This window comes from Podarcis pityusensis (genome assembly GCF_964106645.2).
Source record: "Podarcis pityusensis genome assembly, chromosome: Z".
Lineage (NCBI taxonomy): Eukaryota > Metazoa > Chordata > Lepidosauria > Squamata > Lacertidae > Podarcis > Podarcis pityusensis.
The window spans coordinates 28,147,509-28,174,070 of NC_138044.1; the positions used below are offsets into that span (position 1 = coordinate 28,147,509).

General features: G+C 43.0%; 1 protein-coding gene across 2 annotated transcripts; it reads right to left on the reverse strand.

Annotated features, from left to right (window-relative positions):
- On the reverse strand, nt 1-25,440 carry CYSLTR1 (cysteinyl leukotriene receptor 1). 2 transcript variants are annotated; one of them, XM_080991314.1, is made up of 3 exons: nt 24,957-25,436; nt 6,933-7,015; nt 1-5,686 (listed from the first exon to the last, which is right to left on the reverse strand). In XM_080991314.1, exon 3 carries the CDS (start codon nt 5,667-5,669, stop codon nt 4,632-4,634), a length of 1,038 nt encoding a protein of 345 aa, XP_080847440.1. In that variant the 5' UTR covers nt 5,670-5,686; nt 6,933-7,015; nt 24,957-25,436; the 3' UTR covers nt 1-4,631. The 2 variants fall into 2 exon arrangements, with proteins under 2 accessions (XP_080847440.1, XP_080847441.1); XM_080991315.1 differs by lacking the exon at nt 6,933-7,015 and having other exon boundaries at nt 24,959-25,440.
- Nucleotides 25,441-26,562: the final 1,122 nt, after the last annotated feature.

Below are 26,562 nucleotides of genomic sequence, written 5' to 3' on the forward strand. Positions count from 1 at the left end.
GAATTTTCCTGGCCACTCGTGTAATTCGTGCTCATTTTACAAGCCCCACCTCAAGGGAAGCAAAAAAAGGAGGGTCTGCATACATATATTTACATTCAGCACAAAGACAAAATTGACACGATATATATTTTACATGCATGTTACTTTTGGCAATACACTCCACATAAGCCACAGTTTGTAACAACTACACTGGCAATTAGAAAATCACTTTTGAAATTTAATACTTTGTGCAATTGCTACCTTGCTGAGGTTTCCTTGTTCATTTCTTTGCAGGAGGTGTCCAGTGAATTTGCCTTTAAATCATTGTTTAGTTTATCTATGCTTTAAAGTTAAGTGCCCTTAACTCTAGAATGGGGGTTAGAATCATAGAATTGTACAGTTGGAAGAGACCACAAGGAGCATCTAGTTCAATTTCCTGCAATGCAGGAATTTTTTGCCCAGTGTGGGGCTCAAACCACAATCCTGAGATCAGATATCACAGGCTCTACTGACTGAACAATCCCTTCTTAGCATTAGAAGAGCTTTAACCCATTGCCCTTCACTGTAGCCACAATTTGGATTGGGCTCCCCTCTGCTGGCAGTTTGCATATGGAACAAAACCCCAATTCAATTCAATGGAAGGCCCATCCCCACCTTGTGCCAGTTGGTGGCAAATGGAGATGTTGATTCAGATTGGAATCATAGTTGGGACAATGAACAGTTAAAGTCTCAACTCCAAAGCTAGGTTTTCTGATCCAGATCAGAGCCACCAAAACAATCATTCATGTTTTCTTGATAAATAAATAAATAAATGAAACCCTGTGCTAGAGATAGAAATTTCTGTCAATTTTTGTTCTCTCAGTTTTTCATTTTTTCCAGTCTGAAATTCAGTTACATCTACAGTCCTGCAGCAATTTGCTTTCTAATAAAAAAGGAAAAAAAATTAATTCCCCCCAGCATTATTGTACAAATTTCTCCTGCTAAATACATTTTCTATGCAATATGGACTACGGCACACATTTTCACAGCCATATACATTTTTGTATATCTAATATATGTATTTTTGTCAACACTGTTTGGAGAACTGCATTGCAAAGTTCAGATAAGTGCAAATTTCGAAGTGCAAATGGCAGTGTTTCACTTCTCATTCTGTCTTGGAAAGTGTTAATTAGGTAGGTTTGCTTTTAAATGTGAACTGAATCAAATTCATCCTACCTCCCCTTCTCTGCCCTCAAGGATAAAGATACAGAGTTAGTATATCTATCTAGTTTGGCACCATGAGGAACAGATTACTCCTACATTGCTTGATTGGATAGGCATTGACTCTGGCATGTTGAAGGGAGATGAGCCCTGCCTTGATCTCCCTGGAGCCTTTATACCAAATAATATTTTGCATTTTTGCCATAGCACTATTTAGGAAGTAGGCTTAAGGGTCTCATTGGCCCTGACGCAATTCTGAATTCCCTGCCTCTTTGGGAATTCAGGGCACATACTCATCAGCTCCCCAGCTGCATTAATTCCCACCATGACAAATGTTTACATTTCCCACTGGCACTGTGATTAATGTCTTGAAAGTTTGCGCAATGGTCTTGCTGGAGTTTCCAATCCTGTTTACTTTGGTCCACCAGCAGAGCTGTATTTTCTGCTGCCGCTCCACCATAACCTCCTGAGTGCTGAAGGAATGTGTGCGTTTCCCTACCGGCTGTTTCTCTTCTGTCTCTTTCTCTCCCCCCGCCCCCGCCCCAGCCGCTGCACTTCACTCAGATTTAGGTCACTCTGACATTTTCCTCCCCTGCTCTCTCTTGAGATTTTACAAGGATGCTGAAAATGGTGCAGAACCTTGCCAACTAAACTTTGGGTGTGGGAAGAGGATTCAAACATAGCTCATTTATCTTTGCATTATCAACACTGATTGGCAGAAGCTTTTCAGGGTTTCAGACCAGGTCCAGTGCACACTATAACTAAAGCACATTTGAAGTGCATACATTCCATTACAGAATTGTGGGCACTTTAGTTCACCCTTCACAGAGTTTACAATCCCTAGTAAAGTCTGTAGTTTACTCTGTAGTAAATCCCTAGTAGCCTGCAGAGTTCTTTGAGGGACAATACTTAACTAGATGGACCTGAGGTCTGATTCAGTGTGCTTCTATGTTCCTAACATGAGCCTCCTTGGTCTTAGCTCAAAACTCTAAACATGCCCTCCCAGGTTTCTGTTCTGTACCAGTATCAGAGCTCACTTTGTGGTACCTGCTTGGAGATAGCGCATGCATTTCAGCCAGAGCTGGCCCAAGACATTTTGGCAGCTGTGATGGACCCCCAAAATGGCAAACCCCTCCCCACAAGGGAAATCTACATCAGGAACAAGGAAGGGGGAAAGATTGAAATCAGGATCTGCAGTCACCTCACCTTGCCTGATGGGTGGGTCAGCCCTGATATACAATGTAAGTCAGTTTAATCAGTTTCTTGGCAAGCAGTCTCATTGACACCAACTCGAAGAAATAAGACAGCGGTTCTTACATACTCGGTTGAAATTCTAGATATGCAGAAGCATATACATTTGTAAATTAAAATTTAATAAGAACATTTTTAAAAACAAACAAACTGATGACCTGAGAAAGCTCTGTCAGCCTCCAGGATATAATGGAATGTCAAAGTGCCTGTTGAAAGGGAGGGGAAAGATAGTGTAGGTGAGAAGAGGAAACTGGACTACCGAAGACAGGTGTGGGGAATGTTTAGCCCTCTGCTGCTGAACTACAACTCCCATCAGCCTCAGCAAGCATGGCCAATGGCCAGGGATGTTGGGAGCTGTTGTTCAGTAACATCTGGAGGGCCAAAGGTTCCTCACTTAAGTCCTTTACATCTTATACTAAGTACGCTGGGAGGTGGGATTAAAACTGGTGTGTGTATCTAAAACAACCCTTTCCTGCTATATTTGCTCTGGAGGTAGAAAAGGGAAAGGAAATGGATAGGGAAAGGTTTTTACCCTTCTCTCTTAATTCTAGATTAGAACTTGGGAACATCCACTGATGCTGGCAATTCAAGACAAACTTAACAAAGCATAGGAACCAGTTCCTGGAGGTTGAGGCAGTTTCAGCCCCCCCAATGTTTATTTTGTTTTTGAGGGGGCCAGGCCCCCTCAGTGTTCAGAGGGCATTTGGCTCTGCCCCCTGGCTCCTTGCGGTGTCACATGCATGATGCCAGGGCATCACATCAGAGCCCCTCAATCATCTTGAAAAGATGGCACCTCTGAAACAAAATACAGTGGTACCTCGGTTTAAGAACAGTCCAGTTTAAGAACAATTTGGTTTCCAAACTCCGCAAAACCTGAAATAGTGTCCCAGTTTGAGAACTTTACCTCAATCTAAGAACAGAATCTGAACAGTGGAAGGGCACCGGCGGCAGGAGGCCTCATTAGGGAAAGTGCGCCTCAGTTTAAGAACGGACTTCTGGAACAGATTAAGTTTCTAAACTGAGGTACCACTGTACTTCTTCACACAGCACATATTTAAGGTAGTGATGGTCACCAATCTCGATGGCTTCAGAAGAGGATTAGAGAATTTCATGGAGGACAAGGCTATCAATGACTACTAACCATGATGTCAGTGTGTTCCTGAATGCCTGTTCATAGGACTCATAAGCAGTGGAGACTGCTGCTGTGTTCAGGTCCTTCTTTCAGGCATCTGGTTGGCCACAATGAGGACAGGATGCTGGCCTAGATGGGCCACTGGCCTTATCCAACAGGGGTCTTAGGTTCCTATACCTATTCCCTTTCCCATTCTCCAGAGGACCTTCACCCTTCTTCACCCAATTATAGCTATGATCTTTCTGAGAATCAGATCACTAGGATGTGATAGTGACTTTGCAACACTTAAGAATTAATTCATTTCCCTTAATTAGGAGAGAATCTTGTGGTTGGTTAAGTGTTACTGGGAACTGTAACTCAGTGAGGGGTAAACTACAGTGACCAGATTTTTGGGGAGTGGGTGGGATGTGTGTGCTTCAAAAGTGCTGAGTGTCCCTTTATCTTAGAACAAATAGTATCTAGCCATTGTTTACTCTTTAGCATTGCCTCCACAAGGCCACTTGTTTGCAAGTCAAGCTGTAAAGGACACAAATGCTTGTGCACAAGCAGTCCAGGATATATTGATTGATTGATTGATTGATTGATTGATTGATTGCAATGCAAAGTTACTGGGCAACTGTGAGACAGCCACTATCTTTCAGCCTAATCTACCTTGGACTCGCATAGCTGTCAACATTTCCCTTTTTTAAAGGGAAATTCCCTTATTCTGAATAGGATTCCTTGCAAGAAAAGGGAAAAGTTGACAGCTATGCCTTGGAGGTTTGCTCTGTAGATAAAACAGGAGGAGGAGAGAGAACCATGTACACTTCCTTGAGCTTGGAGAAAAGGTGGGACATAAATGTGGCAAATAAATATGACAAATCATCCCACACATCTGCTAAACCACCAACACACATGGGATAATGCACCTCAGATTGGTACGACTGCTACAGAGGTATCTGAATGACACCAGAGGTCATGCCAGTTCCAGGTTGCCTTGCACCATCGTGTTCATAACTTAAGAGATAGCAGTGTGCCAGGTCTTTTGGCTTCCCACCCTGCTAGGATTTTCTGGTAGCTTCTGCAAAGGCTATAAGCCCATCTCTTCTCGTGCCTTCCCATTAGCTGGCTCCTCCTCAAAGTTCTTTAAGGACATCTTGAACTTGTGCGCCTGCAACACACTGGAGGCCGACCCCTTTCGGAAGGTAGAAAGCCTTTTGCGAAAGTTGCCTCCAGAGAAGAAATAGAGAAGTGGGTCGAAGCAGCAATTGAAAGCTGCCAGGGAAAGCGTTATCACCACAGATTTCTGCATGTAGAGGGTATCCTCACAACGCGAACCCCCTTCCATCATGAAATGAATGTGGACCGTGCGTTGGACATGATAGGGAGCGAAGCTCAAGAGGAAGGTCAAAGTGACAATGACAATCATCCAGATGGCTTTCCGGCGGGCTGCTTCTTTTTTTTGCAAGGAATTTTTCAGCAAGGTTCTTATGATCATGGTGTAACAGGCGGTGATGGTGGTGAAGGGAATGATGAAGCCAATAAATAATGCAATATAATGGAGGACCACCAGCTTCAGCATCTGATCTACTGGCGGGGGCTCAAAGCACTTAGTCTTGTTGCTCAAACTGTCCAGGTATGAGCCGCTCAGCAGAAATGGCATGCTCGTCAGTGTCACGAAGATCCAAATGGCTCCGCATACCAGCACGGCTTTCTTCCGAGTTACAAACCTGAGGTTCTGCATGGGGAAAACTATGGCAATGCAGCGGAAGAAGCTCATGGCCGTCATGAACATGATGCTGCAGTACAAGTTGACGTACATGGCGTAGGAGCTGATCCGGCATAGGAAGTCACCAAAGAACCAGTCGCCCTTGTGGACATAGTATACCACCCGCAGAGGCAGTGTGCACACAAACAACAGGTCTGAAGTAGCAAGGTTGAGCATGTATATCTGGAAGGCTGTTTTCTCCTGGAATGTTCTTATAAGGACACACAGCACAAAGCCGTTTCCTAATAAGCCCAACACTGAGATTATAGAGTACGTCGTAGTGTACACTTGACTCCGGAATTCATCAATGGTGGCACTGCATGTCGTCATGTTGCTCTGCATATTTTCGCCACGAGTCATCAAATTGAACTCAGATCCTGCAGTGGGGTTGGAGTGGGAGAAAAGGAAAGGGAAACAGCATTAGTGTGGTGTTTTTATACAACTTTTGCAACTGCTGAAAGAGATGGCTTTACAGGGCTCCCAGTGAGCTAGTAAGCTGCAAATTAATAATCGGATCTGAGACATCAGTTATTTGAGCAAGCTGGTAGAGATATTATTTCAGTGACCTCTGGATGTGAAGAAGTTAGGGAGAATTGTGAAACCATTATTCAGCAACAAGCTGAATAATCAGATCGATCAATTAATTAAACATCTGGTGGTTTCAAAAGCTACCCCCTTTGTTTAAATGTTGCACTTAAGAAAATGCAGCAAATTAAAATAATTCTAATTACTTGAGCACATGTCCTTATATGAGCTCCACCTTAAAAGAAGCATTTTCTTCCATGTGTGGAGAAGAAATTTAATTCAAAATGAAGCTTAGTCTTCCATTTCAAACTATTGCTTCTGTAATATGTGAAGGTGTCCGTATTTAATTATTAATTTAATAATTAATTGAGCAAAATTCAGGCATTTTATTGATGATGAATGGTCACAGGGCAGGGCTGAATTGCTCTTTGAAACCTGCTTTTGGACCAGTGAATTATACCAATACTGGTTCTGTTCTGAGTTGCAAATCTGCTAAGCGAGTTTGAGCAGTTGTCCAACAAGTTGGGAAGGGGAAAATTTTACATTTTAATGGAAACCTACACAATTCACATTTTCTTAAAGAAATAGTTTTAAAAATACACAAAGTTAAGTACAGCTATCCATCAGAATTTGCACATTTCTCAATTTTGCAATGCAGATCTCTAAACGCAAAATGTACAAAAATAGGGGAAAGTGTATATTAACAACACACACTTTGCTTAACTTTCAAAAATGCATTGTATTAGGGAAAATATTATTTGCAAAAAGGTGTATATTAGACAAAATTGCATACAAAAATGTGCATATGGGGAGAGATGCATGCTAAAATGCTCATGAGTTTCCATAATGAAATCTAGCAAACCGAACTTGAGACTGGAAAAATGAGAAATTGAGAGAACTTTAAATGGACAGAGGCCAGAACTTACATATTCATCTATCCCAGAAGATTCCCTGGACAGAAGCTCATGCATTCAGCCTTGTATCCTGCGCAGTTATCTGCCTATTCACTATTTCTGTTGGCATGGCAGATGATGTGATTACCAGAAGGGGGCGATCCTGCTTAAAGAGAGGACTGCTTTACCAATGAAAAGAACTTACTGTATCCTTTTTCGGTGAGTGGCTGGCTCTGTTGGGAAGGCTTTAATACTAGCAGCTAGCTTTTCTGCACTGCCAAACTGGGAACCGGATAAAATGGAAAACGGATAAAACAGTGTCTGATTTTGCCTTGTGCACAGATTTTTCCACCACACAGTTTCCTGGGAGTGGGGGGAGTAAGCTGCATTGAAAATAGCAGGACTCACTTCTGCATAAAGATGTTTAAGGCTTTATTGGAAACCTGTTATCCATGTGCACCAGTTGGGATTGCAGAGCTGAAAATCAGAACACACTGGCCTGTGCCGTCATCCAGGGGGCGAAAGTCCACTGGGAAGTTAAACCCCCTGCCTCCCAGGAAGAGTATCACAGCAAGGGGAAGATCAGCCTCGGCCCAGCTATTGGCCAAAGAAGCGCCAGCACCAAAGAGCTTGCTCCCTCACCCCTTGCCAGACAGAACACTTGTAAGAATTTGGTGACTAAGAGCTGGTTCCTTGAATATTCATTTTTCCTCCTCCCTCCCAATTTCCATTTCTTTTATGTTGAGACTTTTAGACTGTGCAACCTGAGACCATTGACCCTCTTATTACTGAGAGTTACTGATACATGCAGAAACCATTTGAGGTGCATCTGATATGTGTGCAAATGTGCACATCACAGTGAACCTGGAAGTGATCTGAAAACATCACAGAAAGGGAGCAGAGGTGCTTTGGCACGACCTTTTTACAATCGCCAGGCACATTCTTGGAAGGTGTTTTGGTGATTGTAGAAGGGTCACACCAAATCAGCTCTGGGAAGCAGCGGTAGTGGTCGAAGCAGGGGGAAGGGAGGGAGGAGGTGGACAAGCAGTGGTGGTGGGATAGCGGCAGAGGGAGTACAAGCAAACAGTGACGGGATGGTGGGGGAGATGGGGGGCACGGTGTGTAGAGACACCATTTTTCATAGAAATAAGGCACTGCCAATAACACTCCCTTACTCCAGACTTTATGCACCATTTCAAAGAAATCAGATGAAGGCTTGCACAGGCAGAAGCCAAACCAAAACCACAAGCTGTCATTAGAAGTAAGGGCGCATCTACTTAGACACGACCCAAGATATTTATTTCTAATTGTTATGCTACTTGGGGAAATGAAAATGGTGAGTACAGGCTTACTCAGAAGTATGTCCTATCAAGTTCAATGGGATTTCCCCCCCAGGTAAGTGTGGGCAGAATTGCTGCCCATGAAGGGAAGGCAGCTGGGCATTCTGATTCTCTGTGTTCTCAACACAACACACATTCTGAAAGGGAGAACTAGGTTTTGACAGAGGGAAAGAGGTAGCATCATCTGAGATGCATTGCCTGCACCAGTCCTAGAATGGTCACACATCACAGAGGTATACTCTGCACCACCACTTTGGGCCCTTCCAGACTGGTGTTTTATTGCATCATGTTCTTGACATAATGATAGTGCACTGGTAGTGGATTTATTCTGCTTTAGTTTGTTCTGTGATGCTTCCCCAATGCTACTCCTGATAGCTCAGTTGGTTAGAGCGTGGTGCTCATAATGCCAAAGTTGCAGGTTTGATCCCTGTATGGGCAGTGGCGTATTCCTGCATTGCAGAGGGTTGGACTAGAAGATCTTCAGGATCCCTTCCAACTTCACAATTCTATGATTACAGTCTGGAGAGGCTATAGCACAACCAGAGCAGATCAGAAATAAATCAGAATGTTTGTGGCCTGTGAGGGGGACTGAAGCAGTCACCTTGGGGGGCAGGATTCCGTGGGCACACCCCGCCCTTGCAGCCGCTGGGGTTGCTTGGCAGCAGCTTTTGGCAAGGTCTTGTGGAAATCTCATGAGACCTCACCAGAAGCCACCACTGCACAACCCCAGTACGTGAGGCTTCAGCAGAGGCAAGGCAGCTCCTTCCTGTTTTGTCTCAGGCGGCTAAACAGGATGGACCATCTCATTTGTGATATAAAAAGTTATGGGATTTCTGCAGGAAGTTATATGATATGCATTGGCTGGAAATGAGGCAGTGTGAATAATCCAAAACCTTTGCAGGCACAAACAGTATTGAAAGCAGAGTTGCATGTGGCCACCCCAAGAGCATCATGGACACAAATCATCATGAGTGTGCAGTAAAAAAAAAAAAAAGGATGTCTGGAGAGGCCTTGTTGCAAAATTTCAGAGTGTGTACCCAAAGTAAAACAAAAATCTGCCTTTTTGAAAGAGAGGAAACAATTGCTCTGACCACAATGCAACCAGGGAATTCCTCGCCGGAATTCCTGTTTCTGCTTGCAGTTATGCATTTCTTGGAGGATACCCAGAGCATTACTTTGAAAAGGAGTGGTGCTGGAACCTAGTCATTCCCCCCCTAGAATATCATTTGGTCTGAAAGATCTCCCGCCCAGTCCTAGAAATCTTGAGTGATGACTGGGGGGCGGGTCACTCAGAGGCTCAGTGGGATTGTATCATACCCTAGTTAGGCTGAGGAAGGCTGTAGCCAGGTGAGCTGTGTGCCTACTCGGTCTGCTGTTCAGGTGATGGGCAACTTCAAGGCTTCTGTTCTCATTATTTAGGGTTCTTTATATTTGGACCTGGACTTTGACAGCCATTCCAGAGCATTGCTGTCTCTGAAGTAGGGGAAAGGAGCATAGCTCAGTGGTAGAGCACCTGCTTTGCATGCAGAAGACCCCCCCCCCCCAGTTTAATCCCTGACATCTCCAGGTAGGCCCAGGAGTGAACCCTGCCTGAAATCCTGGACAGCTTCTGCCAGTCAGTGTAGAGAATACTAAGCTAGATGGACCCAAAGTCTAAAATGGTCTATAGCAGCTTCCTATGTTCTTACGTGCAATGACAAACCTAGACAACATCTTGAAAAGTAGAGACATCACCTTGCCAACAAAGGTCCGTATAGTAAAAGCTATGGTTTTCCCAGTAGTGATGCATGGAAGTGAGAGCTAGACCATAAAGAAGGCTGATCGCCGAAGAATTGATGCTTTTGAATTATGGTGCTGGATGAGACTCTTGAGAGTCCCATGGACTGCAAGAAGATCAAACCTATCCATTCTGAAGGAAATCAGCCCTGAGTGCTCACTGGAAGGACAGATCCTGAAGCTGAGGCTCCAATACTTTGGCCACCTCATGAGAAGAGAAGACTCCCTGGAAAAGACCCTGATGTTGGGAAAGATGGAGGGCACAAGGAGAAGGGGACGACAGAGGACGAGATAGTTGGATAGTGTTCTTGAAGCTACCAGCATGAGTTTGACCAAACTGTGGGAGGCAGTGGAAGACAGGAGTGCCTAGCATGCTCTGGTCCATGGGGTCACGAAGAATCGGACACGACTAAACGACTAAACAACAACAACAAATGTTCTTATGTAAAGTAGGACAGATGCCCCCACCCCCAGCCGAGTCCTGGGGCTGTTAAAATGATACAGGTCTGAACTGTGACAAGATATGACTCAAATTAAGTCTGAGATTCAGTAAATTTGCATAAACCACCCTAGATTTTATCAGGAACTTATCTGGGTGGGGGGGGGGACTACAAAACATTTCCTGGTAGTTTTAAAAACCTTCCTGGCTCCACTCATTAAGTGGAGCATTTTACCATATCATAATTTATTTCTGCTGGTTAATTTCCACATGTTAACTGATATCATCTGGTCATTATTATTGTTGTTATCTGCAGCCTGATTTTATTTTTGTAACTTAGTTTTAAACTCTGATATAAGCCCACTGTGTTCTTCACTTTGAAGCAGAGTATAATAAATATCTTTTACAATGAAGCTAAAACAATTTTCATACCAGTGGTTAATAATAAAGTGTTTGGTGATTTATATAAAGAATAGAAATGAAGGAGAAGAATTATAACTAAGAGCAGAACAATAAAAAGAACCATCTTTATGGGTGGTCAAAGTGACTTCTAATATAAATATTAGATTGGACTGAGCTGGGGAGTGGGAGAGAGGTGACAGACAGGTGAGAAGTTGGGTCCAGTGTGGATGCACTGGTGTATAGAATCCAGTGCTCCTACTGGATCAGCTGCATTATTTGAGATTGCCCCATTCTGTCCCACTTAAGCCCCATCCAGGTAAGCTGCAGTGATGCCCATGTTAGGAGAGTGGTTCTGTGGCTCAAGGTATGCAAAGTTCTGACCAAAATGACAGAGGGAGGGAAATGTCCCTGGAGCTGTTCTTGAAAATGTTTACTTGAGAAAATAACTTGCAACAACTGTAAATCTTTTCAGTGGGAAAGCATGCCCAGAAACATGCGTAGCCTCCTCCTATGTCTATAACTGTCCATGCCTATGATGTGAAATTCAGTTGCTGTTTATGTCTTTGGTGGCCTCGGTCCAACAAACATAGAAGCTGAATCATATATCAGAGGCTTTTCAAGCATCCTCTCAGTAGGCTATGTGCCCTTTGCCCCTGAGATTCCACAGAACTTGAGCATTCTCTGAAACCTCTTCCCAATCAGCCTATAAATTTGCAAGCAGGACAGGCCGTGTGAAGGTTAACAGGCTTTCTGGCTTTCTGAGAGGAGAAGAGGGATATGACGTGGAAGAAATTTTAGAAGTGGGAGAGTAGGAACATTTATGCAGCCAGAGCTGATAAATGGACTAAAAACTTGTCTCTTCTTCTATGCAAGTCACCCTGAAGAGCCACTACTTGGCAGTAGAGGCTGATCCATTAGGGTGAATGGGACACCTCAGTTAGTCCTCAGCAAGCTCCTCCCACCTGATTGCCTTATCTACAACCAGTCCAGTACTGCCTGCCAGCTTCCTCCTCTGTAGTCTTTGTGTAGCCTGCCTTTATGGACAGAGACAGTTCACTAGGATTAGTTGGGCCTGCCTGTCATTGGCCCCGGCTCCGCCTGCTCTTGGCATTTTACCAATCCCAATAGGCACTAGGCACTTGTGCCTGAGATGGTTGTCATTTTCACCACTCAGGAAGTTCGCATTCAGCTGTTCAAAGGCAGAGCAATTCTGTTTCTCAAAGTACTTCCCAACAAATGGAGGCATGGTCTGTGCATCTTTGTCTGGGTGGCCTATATAGAATTAGAGAGTTGTAAATAACCTGTAAGTCATCAGGTTTGGACCTATGCTAGTTGCTTCATTTTCCACACTTAAATCTTGTCTGAATGAATGAATTCATGTGATGGCCTCTGAGGCAGATGCATGAATACCTATGTTCTGGAAATAGTGGTTGCCATATGCCCTCTTTTTCCAGGACACGCTCTTTACTTTGTGGGTATTTAAAACGAGAGTCGGCACAGCTATCAATAGTTAAAAGTAGAAGTTGTCAGATGTGCCCTCTTTTTTGTTCTTCAAAATATGGCAACCCTATTTCCACAAAAGGGATCTTGGAAATCAACCAGCCCTAGCCCTTTGCTCAGTGTAGGACCTGCAATTCAAAATGCAGCTACGTCATCCCTGGCAGATGGTCCAGCATCTCCTTAAATTCCTCCAGTGAAGGAGGGCTCAACACCTCCCAGGGGCAGTGTTAAGTTGTGGGTGAACTTATCAGACAACACAGCGATTCTTCAAACAGCTCTTGTTTATTCACAGGCCAGAACAAAACTGAACTGAAGGGTTCAGTCAGCCTGCTTATATAGCACTCCAGTACAACATAACTGTAACAATTTTCTAAAACTATCCAATCACTGAACATCACTTTCGATCCCTTATTTGCATAACTATCTACAGTATCCCCCTGCTGGCCCAGGGTGAGAACTTCAGTACAAAACAGGCAGTTGGCTCCAGTGCTGAACAGCTCATAGCTAAGTACTTGACAGACTTGGGGCGCAAACTCATGACACAATTTTGCATAAAATCTCCACATGCTAATTTATATCTATAGAAGCAAATTTAAGTTGACTTTCAGAGGGGAACAGCATTCTGGTCTTTGTTGTCAGGGCTTAGTCTGAGTAACAGGGTGCCAATGGGATGTAGCTCAGCACACTATGTGTGGATCAGGCCCTCTCCTCTACGAGTAGCAGACTTCAGTAAATGGTGCCCTGTGCAATGCCAGGTAAGGGGGCACTGTGTTTTGGGAAGGAGATGCAAGGTTCTGGGAGGGTCCTAGAGCCCTATCACCTGCCTCCGAAAGCTGGGAAAGTGCTAACTAGTCTTTGAGAAGGAGGAAGGAGGTTTCTAGGACTCTGTCAGAGCCTCACACTTTCTTCCCAAAGCACAATGCCTCACTAACCTGGGTTTGAAACAGTGCCCCCTTGGCTCAGAACTGGGTGCATGGACACCACTGGCACAGCCCCCAACCTGCCCCTGGCCATACCAACAATGTATTGGAAATAACTACTTCTTAGTACTAAAAGAACTCCTGTTCACCATCTAACCTCACTCCTCTCTCACACACACTCTTATACATATTCTTTGCACACACTTATCTTTCCTAATCTTATTCACCTCTTGCAAGGGTGGAGAACTTCAGGCACAGGGACCAAATGTGGACCCTCAAGCTACTCTATCTAGCCCTCGGCATTCCCTCCCTAAGCACAACCCGTCTCCCTAAGCCACACCCCTCACCATCCCTGCTCTGCACCTTCCTTGGCTGGGATGTCTCCTTGAACTCTGATCATGTCTCTTGTCTACCTATATAGAAGAGAGAGAGAGAGAAACAGAGAAACCAGGACTCTGCTCCAAAACAATATTTAGCCAAATTATATATATGGTTATTTATTTAACAAAATTGCTACACCACTTGATTGCAGTAAAAACGCTAAGCGCTTTACAGGAAGTATTAAAACTGTCAACATGAAAAGCAACAAAAATAAATTAAAGATAAATAAAGATAAATAAAATTAGCAGCAAGAAAGGCTAAAGCATGTCAACATCTGCCTGGGTGAATAGGCTTGCATAAGCAAAATGTTTAAAGCAGGCACAGAAAAGAGTGCAGTGAAGGCTCCTGCCTCACATCTACAGGCAGGCAGTGTGACCTGCCACACTAAAAGACCAATTTCTTACAACTGCGGAATGAGTGGCACCTGTATCAGGGCTAGTTTTGCAGATCAAAGGGGTCGAGTGGGCACATATGGGCCAAGGCAATGTTGCAAGTACACATGAAGGGCTTTGTTATACCAACAGCAACACCTTGAATGTGGTCCTGAAACGAATCGGGAACCAGTGCAGATCTCCAAGCAGAGGTGTTATATGCCGAAAGGTTCTTACTTCTGTCAGCAACCGTGGCGCAGCGTTGTGCACTAACTGCATTTTCCAGATTAAGTGAAACTTCTCACACTGTGGAGATTTCAGCCAATGGATCCCACAGTGTTTGAAGGATGCTTTTAATATTTATAATTTTTTAAGGTGACTTCCATTAAAAGAAATAAAGTGATACAGAAAAAGAAGGAGGAAAAGTGAACAACAAAGATACATATAAAAGTGAAAATATACAAAATAGCGAGCAATATACGACATTCCCATGCATTTTTTTAATAAATTGGTATAGTGTTATTGTCCTAGTGCTTATGTAAATGCTAACAGCCTACTACATTTTGTATAAATTCATTCCAAATGTTATCGTATTTATCCATACAGAGTCTGCACCGATAAGCAATCCGTTCATAAATTGCCAGTGATGTCATATCAATCCATTGATTGAAGGAGTATCATATCTTTCTTTTTCCAGTTCCTCAATATCAATATCTTGGCTTCCTCAATATCAATATCTTGGCCACCATTAGGGCACGGGAAATCCATTTCCATTGTCCCGTTGATAATTTCCATACTGCAGGTATATAGTTCAATAAAAGATTCTCTGCTGAAAGATTTAACTTTTTCTGCACAGTCATAGTTACCCAGTGCAGAACTTTCTCTCAAAACTTGTTAAGTAAAGAACACTGTACGAACATGTGTTTCAGAGAGGCATTGTCCTTGCCACATCTCCAACACTGAGCTATCTTAGCTAACCCTTTTTTATACAACCATAAAGGGGTCCAATAAACTCTAAATATTATTTTCTATTGCATTAGTCCTAATTTTAAAACTAATTACACCTTAGGTATTGAAGCTAATACATTTTCCCACTATCTGGGTAATAATGAAAGTTCCAATCATCTTTTACAGTCTGTATATTGAACTTAAGGTAAAGGTAAAGGGACCCCTGACCCTAAAGTCCAGTCGTGGCCGACTCTGGGGTTGCGGTGCTCATCTCGCTTTACTGGCTGAGGGAGCCGGCGTACAGCTTCCGGGTCATGTGGCCAGCATGACTAAGCTGCTTCTCGTGAACCAGAGAAGCGCACGGAAACGCCGTTTACCTTCCCGCCGGAGCGGTACCTAATTATCTACTTGCACTTTGACGTGCTTTCGAACGGCTCAAACACACTTGTTGTAATAGATGTTGTAATTGAAGATATTGCCATTGGGCTGCATCTGATAGACAATATTTTTGTCTTAAAATAGCAAAAGTATAAAATTCCATCTTCCCCATCTATCAGTTGGTGCAATGCCAATACACCTGCTTTCCTCCAATTTTTCCATATCACCATCTTTTTTGCAATGCGTAGTGTGGGATTTCACCACAGAGTAAGTTTAGCATGTGAAAATGGATCAAATTTGTTTTTATTAGTTAATATATTCCATATTGGGACGCGGGTGGCACTGTGGGTTGCCCACATTGGAAAATTAGGGCCAACAGTGGGATTCCTAAATTTAGTACTTGACAGTAGGTAAGCATAGCAATATAATTCCAAATTTGGGATTTCAAAACCGTCTTCTTTAATTTGTAGCTTCATTTTCTGCAAGGATATTCTTGGTGTTGCTGAGCCCCTAAGGCATTTCCTAAACAAGGAATTTATTTCTTTTGAATATGATCCAGATATAAAAACCCAGTTTTTATAGTCCTCTCAGGATACAAATGAATCTGGGAATAATATTCATTTTGAGTGTTAGAAGTGTCTAACTGCACGTATTAACTTACCATATATACTTGAATATAAGCTGACCTTTTCAGCAAATTTTTTATGCTGAAAAAGCCCCCCTCAGCTTATACTCGAGTGAGGCGGGCAGCAGCGGTGGAGAGATGAGTGGCCTGAATGGAGCCCTTTCTTGCTGCTGGTCCTGCCAGCGGCCCCCTCCTCTCACAAGGGCAGGCACAGGAGCCGCAGTTGGGAGAGGCACTGTGCAGCACTGTGCAGCTCCTATGCCTGCTCTTGTGTGTGGCAGAGGCAGCGGTGGAGGGACAAGCGGCCCGAAAGGAGCCCTTTCAGGCTGCTTGTTCTTCCTCCTCTGCTGCCGCCACCACCTGGTTTGTGGTGTGGTGAACCGGCTTATACTCGGGTCAATAAGTTTTCCCAGTTTTTTGTGCTAAAATTAGGTGCCTCGGCTTATATTCGGGTTGGCTTATACTCGAGTATATACGGTAGATATCTTCAGTGGTGGAGCTATGAAAGCTATTCTACATTATCTGGTTCCATTTATAAGAGGTCATTTTTATGGCCTCATAAAAATCAGTGGAATTTCTAGGTAATGATAACAAAAATCATACAAACGACAGCTAACTTTTCTTCGGCTGCAGTGATAGGGCAACGGAAGTGTTTTAATGTGAAGGCAAACACCTTCTTCTCCCAGATAGTTTTCCAGTAAAGATACTGTGGTCGTATAGGGCTTTTACTGGCTAGGAGGGTTTGTAAGGTTTCAGCTCGGAAGAGGTTTCCAACTTCCATCAGTCCCAGCCAGCATGACCAATGGTTAGGGATAATGGGAGTTGTAATCAGTGCTTTTTTTAAAAGGAAAAGGGAAAAAAAGGTGCTACTACTCACCATGAAGTCATTGCAATAAGTGCCACTTTTAACACGGGGTGTGTGTGTCGGTATTGGGTACCTTTGAATACCCCCAGAAAAAAGCACTGGTTGTAATCCAACATCATCTAGAGGGCTACATGTTAAGTTGTGGGTGAACATATCAGACGGCACAGCGATTCTTCAAACAGCTCTTGTTTATTCACAGGCCAGAACAGAACTGAAGGGTTCAGCCAGCCTGCTTACATAGAGCTCCACTAGAACGTAACAGTAACCATTTTCTGTAACTATCCAATCACTGAACGTCACTTTGGAAACCTTATTTGCATATGTGGACCTGAACTATCTACAGTATCCCCCTGCTGGCCCAGGGTGAGAACTTCAGTACATAACACTACAGCTGTCCCAGTCTCCCATCATTATGTTAAAGGCAATAGCTGTTCTCATTGTGCACCTGCCAGCAACTGGTATTCAGTGGTATTGTGTCACAGTGCAGTCCTGCAAACATGGAAGTTCCAAATTGCCCTCATAATGAGTAATCACTGATTGAGGATAGGGTCTGTCTCAGTGGGGGGGGGGGGGACGGACCTGGGGCTCTCCACACATTGTTCGACTACAACTCCCATCAGACCCAGCCAGAATGGTCCAGGGTGTGGGATGACAGAATTTACAATCCAGGGTCACAGGTTAGTCACCTCTGGTTTTATTATGCTGGTTTCACTGGGTGCCTAGTTATGGAATCCTAGAATTGTAGAGCTGGAAGGGACCTCAAGAGCCATCTAATCCAACCCCCTGCAATCCAAGAATCGGAGCTAAAGATAGCTTAATATTTATACAAATCTGTAGTGAAATTCCTTTGCTTTTGGTATTTCTAACTTCCCCAGAGTTGACCAACTTATAGGGCTCGTCCACACTGCTTATTCCACTGCTTTCTTTCAGGAAAACTGGCTGTTTACTGCTGAGTCAGAACAAATGGCAAAAGATGTTTCTGTGGATTGATTTTGTTCCAATTCAGGGGTAAACAGTGGGTTTTCCCGTGGCGGGACAAATGAAAAACTGCTTGGACTCATGCCTAGAAAGTGTGGGACAAGGGGGAAAGCTCTTAAACCCATGTTTTTAAGGCACAGGACAAGCAGAAGTGTGGACAAGCCCATAGTTTTTCTGCCATCAGTCATTTAATAACATAATTCTTCTTTTTTGTCCCAGTTCTGCCCATATACAGTCGAATAGATTTCTGCTCTTCTCCTTGATCTTCCTCAATCTCTGAACCCCAAACATTTGAATAACTGGATATTTTCACAGACTATCCATTCCTGTGTGTATTACAATGTTTACGTTTCCAACTAGTCATATGTCTTTCAACTGCCGTGTGCCATCTAGCTGTTATTTTGCAAAAGTTTCCCAGTAGACGTATCTTTGATATCATAATATGTACTCTTTCTCCCAAACCTTCTCTGAAATTTTATTATTTGCACCAGCAGGCCAGCTATTACAATATAGTTATTCATTACATTTAACCTTATCAGACTGTATTTTTTATATTTGAATATTTTCAATATAATTCTTTCATGTTAGCAACTCTTCAGACTTACATTTCCTTACCTATCCTGTGCCATCTAATTTACTTTGGGTGCTTCTAGCTTGGAGCTTAGGTAATATTGAAAATAAGTCATTCAGATATTGCAAGCTGGTGATTGTGGTGACATGATTTTATGTCTTATTGGATTTTCAAAGGAAAGGGAGAATCAGGAATACAGTGGTGCCTCGCAAGACGAAATTAATTTGTTCTGCGAGTTTTTTCGTCTTGCAAATTTTTCGCCTTGCGAAGAAATGCACCCTGGGAATTAACGGTTTTAAGAAAAAGGAAACAAACTTGCAAGACGTTTTCGTCTTGCGAAGTAAGCCCATTGGGAAATTCGTCTTGCGAAGCAACTCAAAAACAAAAAACTCTTTCGTCTTGCGAGTTTTTCGTCTTGGAAGGCATTCGTCTTGCGAGGTACCACTGTATATGTAGGGGATGAGGGCTGACATTCTGATGCCAATGGCATTGTGTAGATACTGTGAAAAAAAATGCATGCATCAGCACCCATCCCATAATAAACACCTTTCTGCTTTTAATGCAGAAGGTCCCAGGTTCAATCCCTGACATTTATTTCTTTATTTAATTTCTATACCGCCCTATACCAGAAGGTCTCAGGGTGGTTCACATAAAAGATCACATATATAAAATCAAAATACAAACGACAACCCAATAGACCCCCCCCCCCTAAAAAGAACTAGCATTTTAAAAAGGGTATAGGATGTAGATCAGGTCAGGCAAAGGCCTGGTTAAAAAGGAACGTTTTTGCCTGGTGCCTAAAGGTGCATAATGAAGGTACCAGGCGAACTTCCCTGGGGAGAGCATTCCACAGATGGGGAGCCACTGCAGAGAAGGCCCGTTCTCATGTTACCACCCTCCTGACCTCTTGAGGAGGGAGCACACGAAGAAGGGGACATCTCCTGGTATGTATTTATAAAAATACAATTTCATTTTAAAAAATGGTTTACAACAATTACACACACACACACAAATCAAAACCACTTTTAAAAAACCAAATACCATAAAAACCAACCAGATCACCAACTAACTATTAACAAAAGTGCCCACCTGAATTGCCTGCATAAGCCTGGCACTAAAGAAAAGTGTTCTGCAAATATTTAAAGGTCAAGGCAGAAAATGCCTGCCTAGTTTGTATTGGAAGAGCATTCCTCAGAGCTGGGTCAATGACCATATAAACTCAATTTCATGTCAGTATCACGTGAGCCTCGCCAATTCAGTGCACAGCCAGCATTGCTCCCATACAAGATCATAGAGATTGAGCTGGGATATTAGGCTTCAGGAGGTCCCTAAGATATCTTGGACCAAAGTTATTTAGGGTTTTGTACATTAATACAAGGGTCTTGAACTTGGCTCAGAAGTGCAGATTTTTTAACAATGGTGACACATATTGTTGACCACGTTACCCCATCGGCATTATGGCTGCTGCATTCTGCACCAGCAAGTGCTTCTGCACTGGTTCCAAGGGCAGTCCCACATAGAGCACATTCCAGTAATCCAGCCTTGCAATTAGCAGCCCACAAACCACAGTGGTCAGGCTATCCATGCCCAGATATGTCTGCAGCTGGCAAACCAGGCAAAGATAGTAAAAGGTGCTCCTGACACAGAGGACATGTGGGCAGTGAGTGTATACAGCAGTACCCCCAAGCTACATACCTGCTCCTTCAGAGGGAGCACATTCTCATACAGAATGGGTAACTTGCCTGTCTCCCGCACATGGGAACCACCAACTCAAAGAGCATTAATCTTCCCAGGATTTATTGTTTATACCACAGTTTTTGCCAAAAAGGTGGGATTTGGAAAAACCTCTATGTGAAATCTTATCAATTGCTTCTGGCAATCTGTGGGCTCATCCACACTTCTGCTTATCACATGCCTAGAAAGCACAGCCCAGTGGTTTTCCACTTGATCCATGCTTTCTAGGCACAGATCCAAGCGGTTTCCTTCTTGCCCCGTTCCTTTCTGAGGGAAAACCTGCTCTTTAGCTCTAAACTGGAGCAAACGTCAATCTGGAGGAAACCTGAATTGCTGTTTGCTCTGAATGAGTGCTAAAGTGCTGTTTCCCCCCAGGGAAGCAGTGGGGCAAAAGGAAGTGTGGATAAGCCCAAGTGTCAACAATACTGAACTAGATGGACTAGTGGTCAGACTTTATGTAAGACGGTTTCCTAAGTTCACGTAAGAGGAACTTGTCCTTCACATGCCTTTCTGAGGAACTAACTTGCTTCTTGGGGAAATGCACTCGGTTATTACAAAAAAAAAAGGACAAGTTCAAGCCTAAATTTCAACATACTCAAGTCTCATGGGCTGTTTCAATGGGAGAGTTAAACATGGGTGCATATATATATATATATATATATATATATATATATAATTGTGGGATCGATTGTTCTAAAGATTTCTTCCTGGGCAAATTTTAATCCCCTGCATAATCAATATCAGGAGTGAAGTAATCATGTCTGCCAGCCGCACCTCCTTGAACACTTTGCATGCATTGCTTCTTTATCTATATCTATACTTTTTTGCATCCAATGCACCAAAATCAAAAGCACTACAAACTCAGTTAAAGTTGTACCATAACAGAACAAAAATACAGATACTGTATTAACTGAATGTCAGTAACTCATGATAAACCCTCACAAAGGAGGGGCTTGGAAGGAATGATGTGATTTTTACACCACATAATTTGCAATGTAGACATCACACAATCCATCACGTTGGACATTGGTATCCATGTAAATCTGCCCTCCTTACAGATGCTATAACTTAATGCAAGGGTCCAGGACTAGCAGGCACAACCACAATCCCACTTCATTATACCATCTGCACCCGGCTTCAATGGATGAAAAGATGGCAAGCTATTTACCCAGATCCTTCTTCCTTTCAAAGCTCTTTTAAGGCAAAAAGCATGCACACCCCCACCAAACAAAGGCAGTGGTGGTTGGGACCCATGGAGATGGGGGGCTTATCCACACTTCCACTTATCCTTCTGGTTTCCCCCAGGGAAAACTGCTCTTTAGCGCTCAGTCGGAGCAAATGGCAATTCGAGTTTTCTCTAGTTTAGGGCTAAAGGGTGGGTTTTCCCTGGAAAAGATGCAGGGCAAGTGGAAAATTTATTGGACTTGTGCTTTCTAGGAATGGGAGAAGCAGAAGTGTGGATGAGCCCTGGTAGTGCAGAAAGCAGAGATGCCAACAGTAGCTGGAGGCAGTGCCAATGAAAAATAGAGCCAACTAACTCTAGTTTTGCCTTTGTCCTACTGAGCTCTAAAACAGGAATACTGAAACTTAAGAGGAGGAAGTTGACATCCAGTGCCACCCCCTGGAGTGAATGTAAGAACAGCAGACAGGTGGAGGCTGGCTGAGATTGATGGGCCTATTTGCCTAACAAATCAGCCTCCAGGTGTTACAAAAAGATACCTCTGCACATCTCCTTCCACATCCTTGCTATTTTCAGAATGTTTACAGGAGTGCTAAAAGGAGACATCATTTTTTTTAATTTCCAAATGCCTGGGAAAATCAGCCAAATGCCTGGGAAAATCCGGACATACGGCAACCAATGTCGCTAGTGTCCCGTCCCCCCCGCGTTTTCCTCAAAAATAGCTTTAAAATGTCCAGTTTCTTTATGATTTTGCAAAAACAGCTCAACAACTTTTCTGACCAGATTTTCACTTTTTGAAATATGGCAACCCTACATTACAGAAAGTTAAACCTGTAGTTGCTGGTTTTTAAAAAAATAATTATTTATTGGAATGTTGTAAAGTGGATACTCAAAGTGCTTAAGGAACAACATTAGAATCTACGCTAATGATGGTTTTAAAATTGAGACTTCTTCAGCAACACAACAATGATGTTTTGGGTATACTGAACTCAGCAGTGTCTTTACAGGAAGGGTTGGTTCAGACAGACTCTGGTGATGTAATGATGATAATGTCTCATTGCAACATATGATGTTGCAGTGCCCTGTGGTGTCTCACTTTTGGCCAGAAACAGCTTTTTGTATTAACTTCCTTTTGGAAATATCTTTGATATCCACAGAAGTTCACATACTTTTAAACTAGATTCCTATGATGTAGGAACTCACAGACGAGCCATTGCGGTTGCAAAGAGACTTATACTTCAAGGTTGTATTGCACTGCTCTTTCTAAATTTGAATGGATTTATTTTAATCATTAATCTTGGACCTATGGACAGCTTATATTCTTGTATATATTTAAATTATGGTGGTTGGATTATTATTATCTTTTCTTGATGGAATATTCTTCTTGGTAATGGGAGCCAACATTGCTTCTTTCACCCCCCCTTGTGTTATATTTTAAATAACCAGTATTAAAATCATTAAAAATAATGACAACAACCCAATTCTCCAAGTGTTGTTGCTTATGTAGGCAAAACTGTATCACCTCCTCCACACAGAAGGAAGACACTGGGCAGCCTGTACACACTGTACATTCATGCTCTACATTTAAAGCAGTATCATACCACTTTAAGCAGTCATCAGTTCCCCAAGGAATTCTGGGAGCTGTGGCTTCTTAAAGGTGGTAAGAGTTGTTAGGAGACACCTGTTCCCCTCACAGAGCTACAATTTGCAGAGCGGTTTAACAACCACTCCCTCTTCACTGAGAATTCTGGGAACTTGTTTTCAGTGATTTACCTCCACAGTCCCTTGAACCCCTCCCTAAATTTGGCCTAGAAGGACTAGAGAACCCTCCAGAGCAAATTTAGGGGTGATAGTGAGGTGACAGCATGGAGAAGGCATTGTTCAACATAAGCCTTACCATCAGCTGAGTGAGATTATTTGATGCAACTCTATTAGAAAAACAACAGATGTCCTTGCTATTTATGAGCAACTCTGTTAAGTCTCATGTGAAGCAAAAAAAATGAAGAATGGAAGTCCGCTTGCTAAGCAAGTACCACTGGGAATTATCACTCTAGTGCAATTGGTACATGCAGAGAAAAAGATGGTTATGTGCTTCTCACTTCCTCCGTCAATGGAAAGTTCTGGGCCAATTATAACTGGCCTGGTTTCCTTTGGGTGAGAGAGACTTACACTGGCTTTGTTCCAGTTGCCTCATTTGTGGATCCACAAATAGAAGAGATGTAGGTACAAAAAGGCAGTCCTGCTATGCAACAGATCCGCTGGTCCACATTAGATCTGGAGAAAGATCAATATGGGAATAGCTCCAGCCAAGTGCCATGGGTACCACATCCAAACACACCAAGATCCCCAACTCCCAGGAAACCATGTCTTAATTAATAAGACTCCCTGATGAAACATCCATTGACAAGTATGTGCAGCTCCTTCACTTCTTGCCTTGCCTTGGAGACACCTAGTGTCACAGCTTTGCAGGTTCAATCCCTTGCAGTTCCAGGTTGTGCTGGGGACCAATAATCTTACCTCTGTATCATGACTGCTTCCTGGGTTCCCATGATCATTCTGGACTATGGACTAGTAAGGTGCTTAATATAAGGGTTTATCCATACTTACCCTTAGCCCTGTGCTTTCCAGACACACGTTTGCACATTAAAGCTCCGTGTCTAGGCACCCTCTTTTCCCCACACCATGGCGCTTTCCCCACAAAAGCACAGTCTTCAAAGCAGAAGCACCCCAAATGGAAATTTGGGTTTTCCACGGATTGCTGTTTGCTCTGATTCAGCAGTAAAGAGCGGGTTTTCTTGGGGAAGGCTCCAGAGCAAAAAAGAAAGTAAGCAAGAAAAAAGAAAAGTGCTCGGACACAGAGCTTTAAAGCATGGATAAGCCATTAAGAGTGGCTGACCAGAAGCCATAACAATATGGGTCACATGACACTATACATTTAAAGCACCATTATACCACTTTAAACAGCCACAACTTTCCTCGTATAATCCTGTAAAATGTAGTTTGTCAAGTGCACAGAGAGTTGTTCAGATAGCTGCGATTTCCCTGACTTCTCTGGGGGAAGGTTTGACTGTTATATGAGTGTGGTATTTGGTGTGACATTTGAATGCCTTAAATGCAAGGTGTAGATGCTGTGAAGCTAGTGAATAGTTGTAATCATGTAGTAAATCTCAGGCATTCTGATATCTAGGCATGAAAGTCCCAAGATGCTCACATGGTTTTGCCAAGATGAAGAGCCTGGATAGCTCAGTTGGTTAGACCATGGTGCTGATAACGCCAAGGTTGCAGGTTCGATCCCTGTATGGACCAGCTGCATATTCCTGCATTGCAGGGGGTTGGACTAGATGATCCTCAGGGTCCCTTCCAACTCTACAGTTCTATGATTCTATGATTCTAAGATCCCAGCATGATAAAGGTGCACATTTCAATTGTCTTATCATAGCTCAGTCAGAAATGGCAGTTAATAATTGTTCTGGTAATGAGCTTCTCTTCCTCCTCCGATAACACGGAGAAAAAACAAACATAGGGAAAGCCTTGGTCATTCAGCTAAGATTGAAAAGATTTCTGCTTTATGAATACCTTGCTTGTTGCATCACTCAGAGTTTCACATATCAGCTGTCATATGACAGGAAGGGTTTATGGCACAGGTCTGTTTATATATATTGCAAGAGCAAACTACAGAGAGGCAACATAACCACTGAACAAATCAGCCCCGGCTGCGAAGCCTTTTAGAAGACTATACAACAAATTTGCTAACATAAATTTACATTCCTTGACTTTTTAACATACCAAAACTTACATGCAAAGTCTCAGGCTAGCTACTTACAAGCTTTTCTTCATCATCAAGGAAAGTGGATAATTCCGGTGAAGAATTCTTGCGCTAAATGTATCACAAATCAAGTAGCAAAAACTGAGATACTGAAAGCAGTTGCTTCTGATTGAAGGCAGATCAGTTCCTTCTTTTAGAAAGAGGAAAAGGTGTATCCTGTCTTCTGAAGAAAAATGCTGATGAAAAGTTGACTAAATCTCTGAGGCTTACAGGAAAGCAAAAGCATTTGAAATGCAATAGATGTTCTGCTGCTGCTTGTATCCCAGCTGCCTTAACAGACCCTTTCTGCTCCACTGCCTGGAGCATAACGTTTAAAAAGAAAACCTGCAAAGGTCCCACCCCAGATTCTTTGGCAAGGGAGGGGCTAAGTCCTCCCTAGTTGGTAAAAATGCAAATAAGTCCACTATGAACTGTTTGATTAACCAAGCCTCGTTTCTTCTTTTTCAAAAAACAGGAATTATAATACTATGTGTCCTTAGTAAACAGAAAGATGTTGCGCTTGTATGCCTTATATTGTATGCTCGTTCCTTGCTTTTAATTGTTGTTCCATTTGTTATTGTGGTTACTACTACTTCCACAGTTTGGGAGTTACAAAAATGGTCACAGTTATGCTATCTTAAGATAGAGAGCACTGATTATACGGGGATAAATGCTGCAAGTGGGCTCAGACTGAAAAATCTCAGAAGAATCTGGGTTGAGGCAGACTTGTTAAGCCAGCTCATGAAAGAACATGTCAATTGCTAGGGTTCATAATAATCTAAATACTTTTTGTCACACACTTTCTTCAGTGTACTTTCATAATCCTCCCCCCCCTTTCAGTATTAGGACTCAGGAGCTCTATTTACTCATTCTCTTTTCATATAAAAGGAAAAAAGTAAAGGACCCTTGGATGGTTAAGTCCAGTCAAAGGCAACTATGGGGTTGTGGCGCTCATCTTACTTTCAGGCTGAGGGAGCTGGCATTTGTCCACAGACAGCTTTCCGGGTCATGTTATTAATATTAATTTATTATTATTATTATTATTATTATTATTATTATTTGGCCAGTATGACTAAACCGCTTCTGGAGCAACAGAACACCATGACGGAAACCAGAGCGCACAGAAACGCCGTTTACTGGTACTATTTATCTACTTGCACTGCTATGCTTTCGAACTGCTAGGTTGGCAGGAGCTGGGACAGAGCAATGGGAGCTCATACCGTCACAGGGATACGAACCACCAACCTTCGGCAAGTCCAAGAGGCTTAGTGCTTTAGACTAGAGCACCACCTGTATATAGAACTAGGGATGCTGCTCTCACTTGCTTCACTCTCCATCTCACCTATCCAGCCCCTTGCCAACCCTCTCCCTTTGCACATGACTAAGCTCCCCTCCTTTTAAAAGGTAAAGGTAAAGGACCCCTGGCCATTAGGTCCAGTCATGACCGACTCTGGGGTTGCGGCACTCATCTCGCTTTACTGGCTGAGGGAGCCGGCGTACAGCTTCCAGGTCATGTGGCCAGCATGACTAAGCCGCTTCTGGCGAACCAGAGCAGTGCGCGGAAACGCCGTTTACCTTCCCACCGGAGTGGTACCAATTTCTCTACTTGCACTTTGATGTGC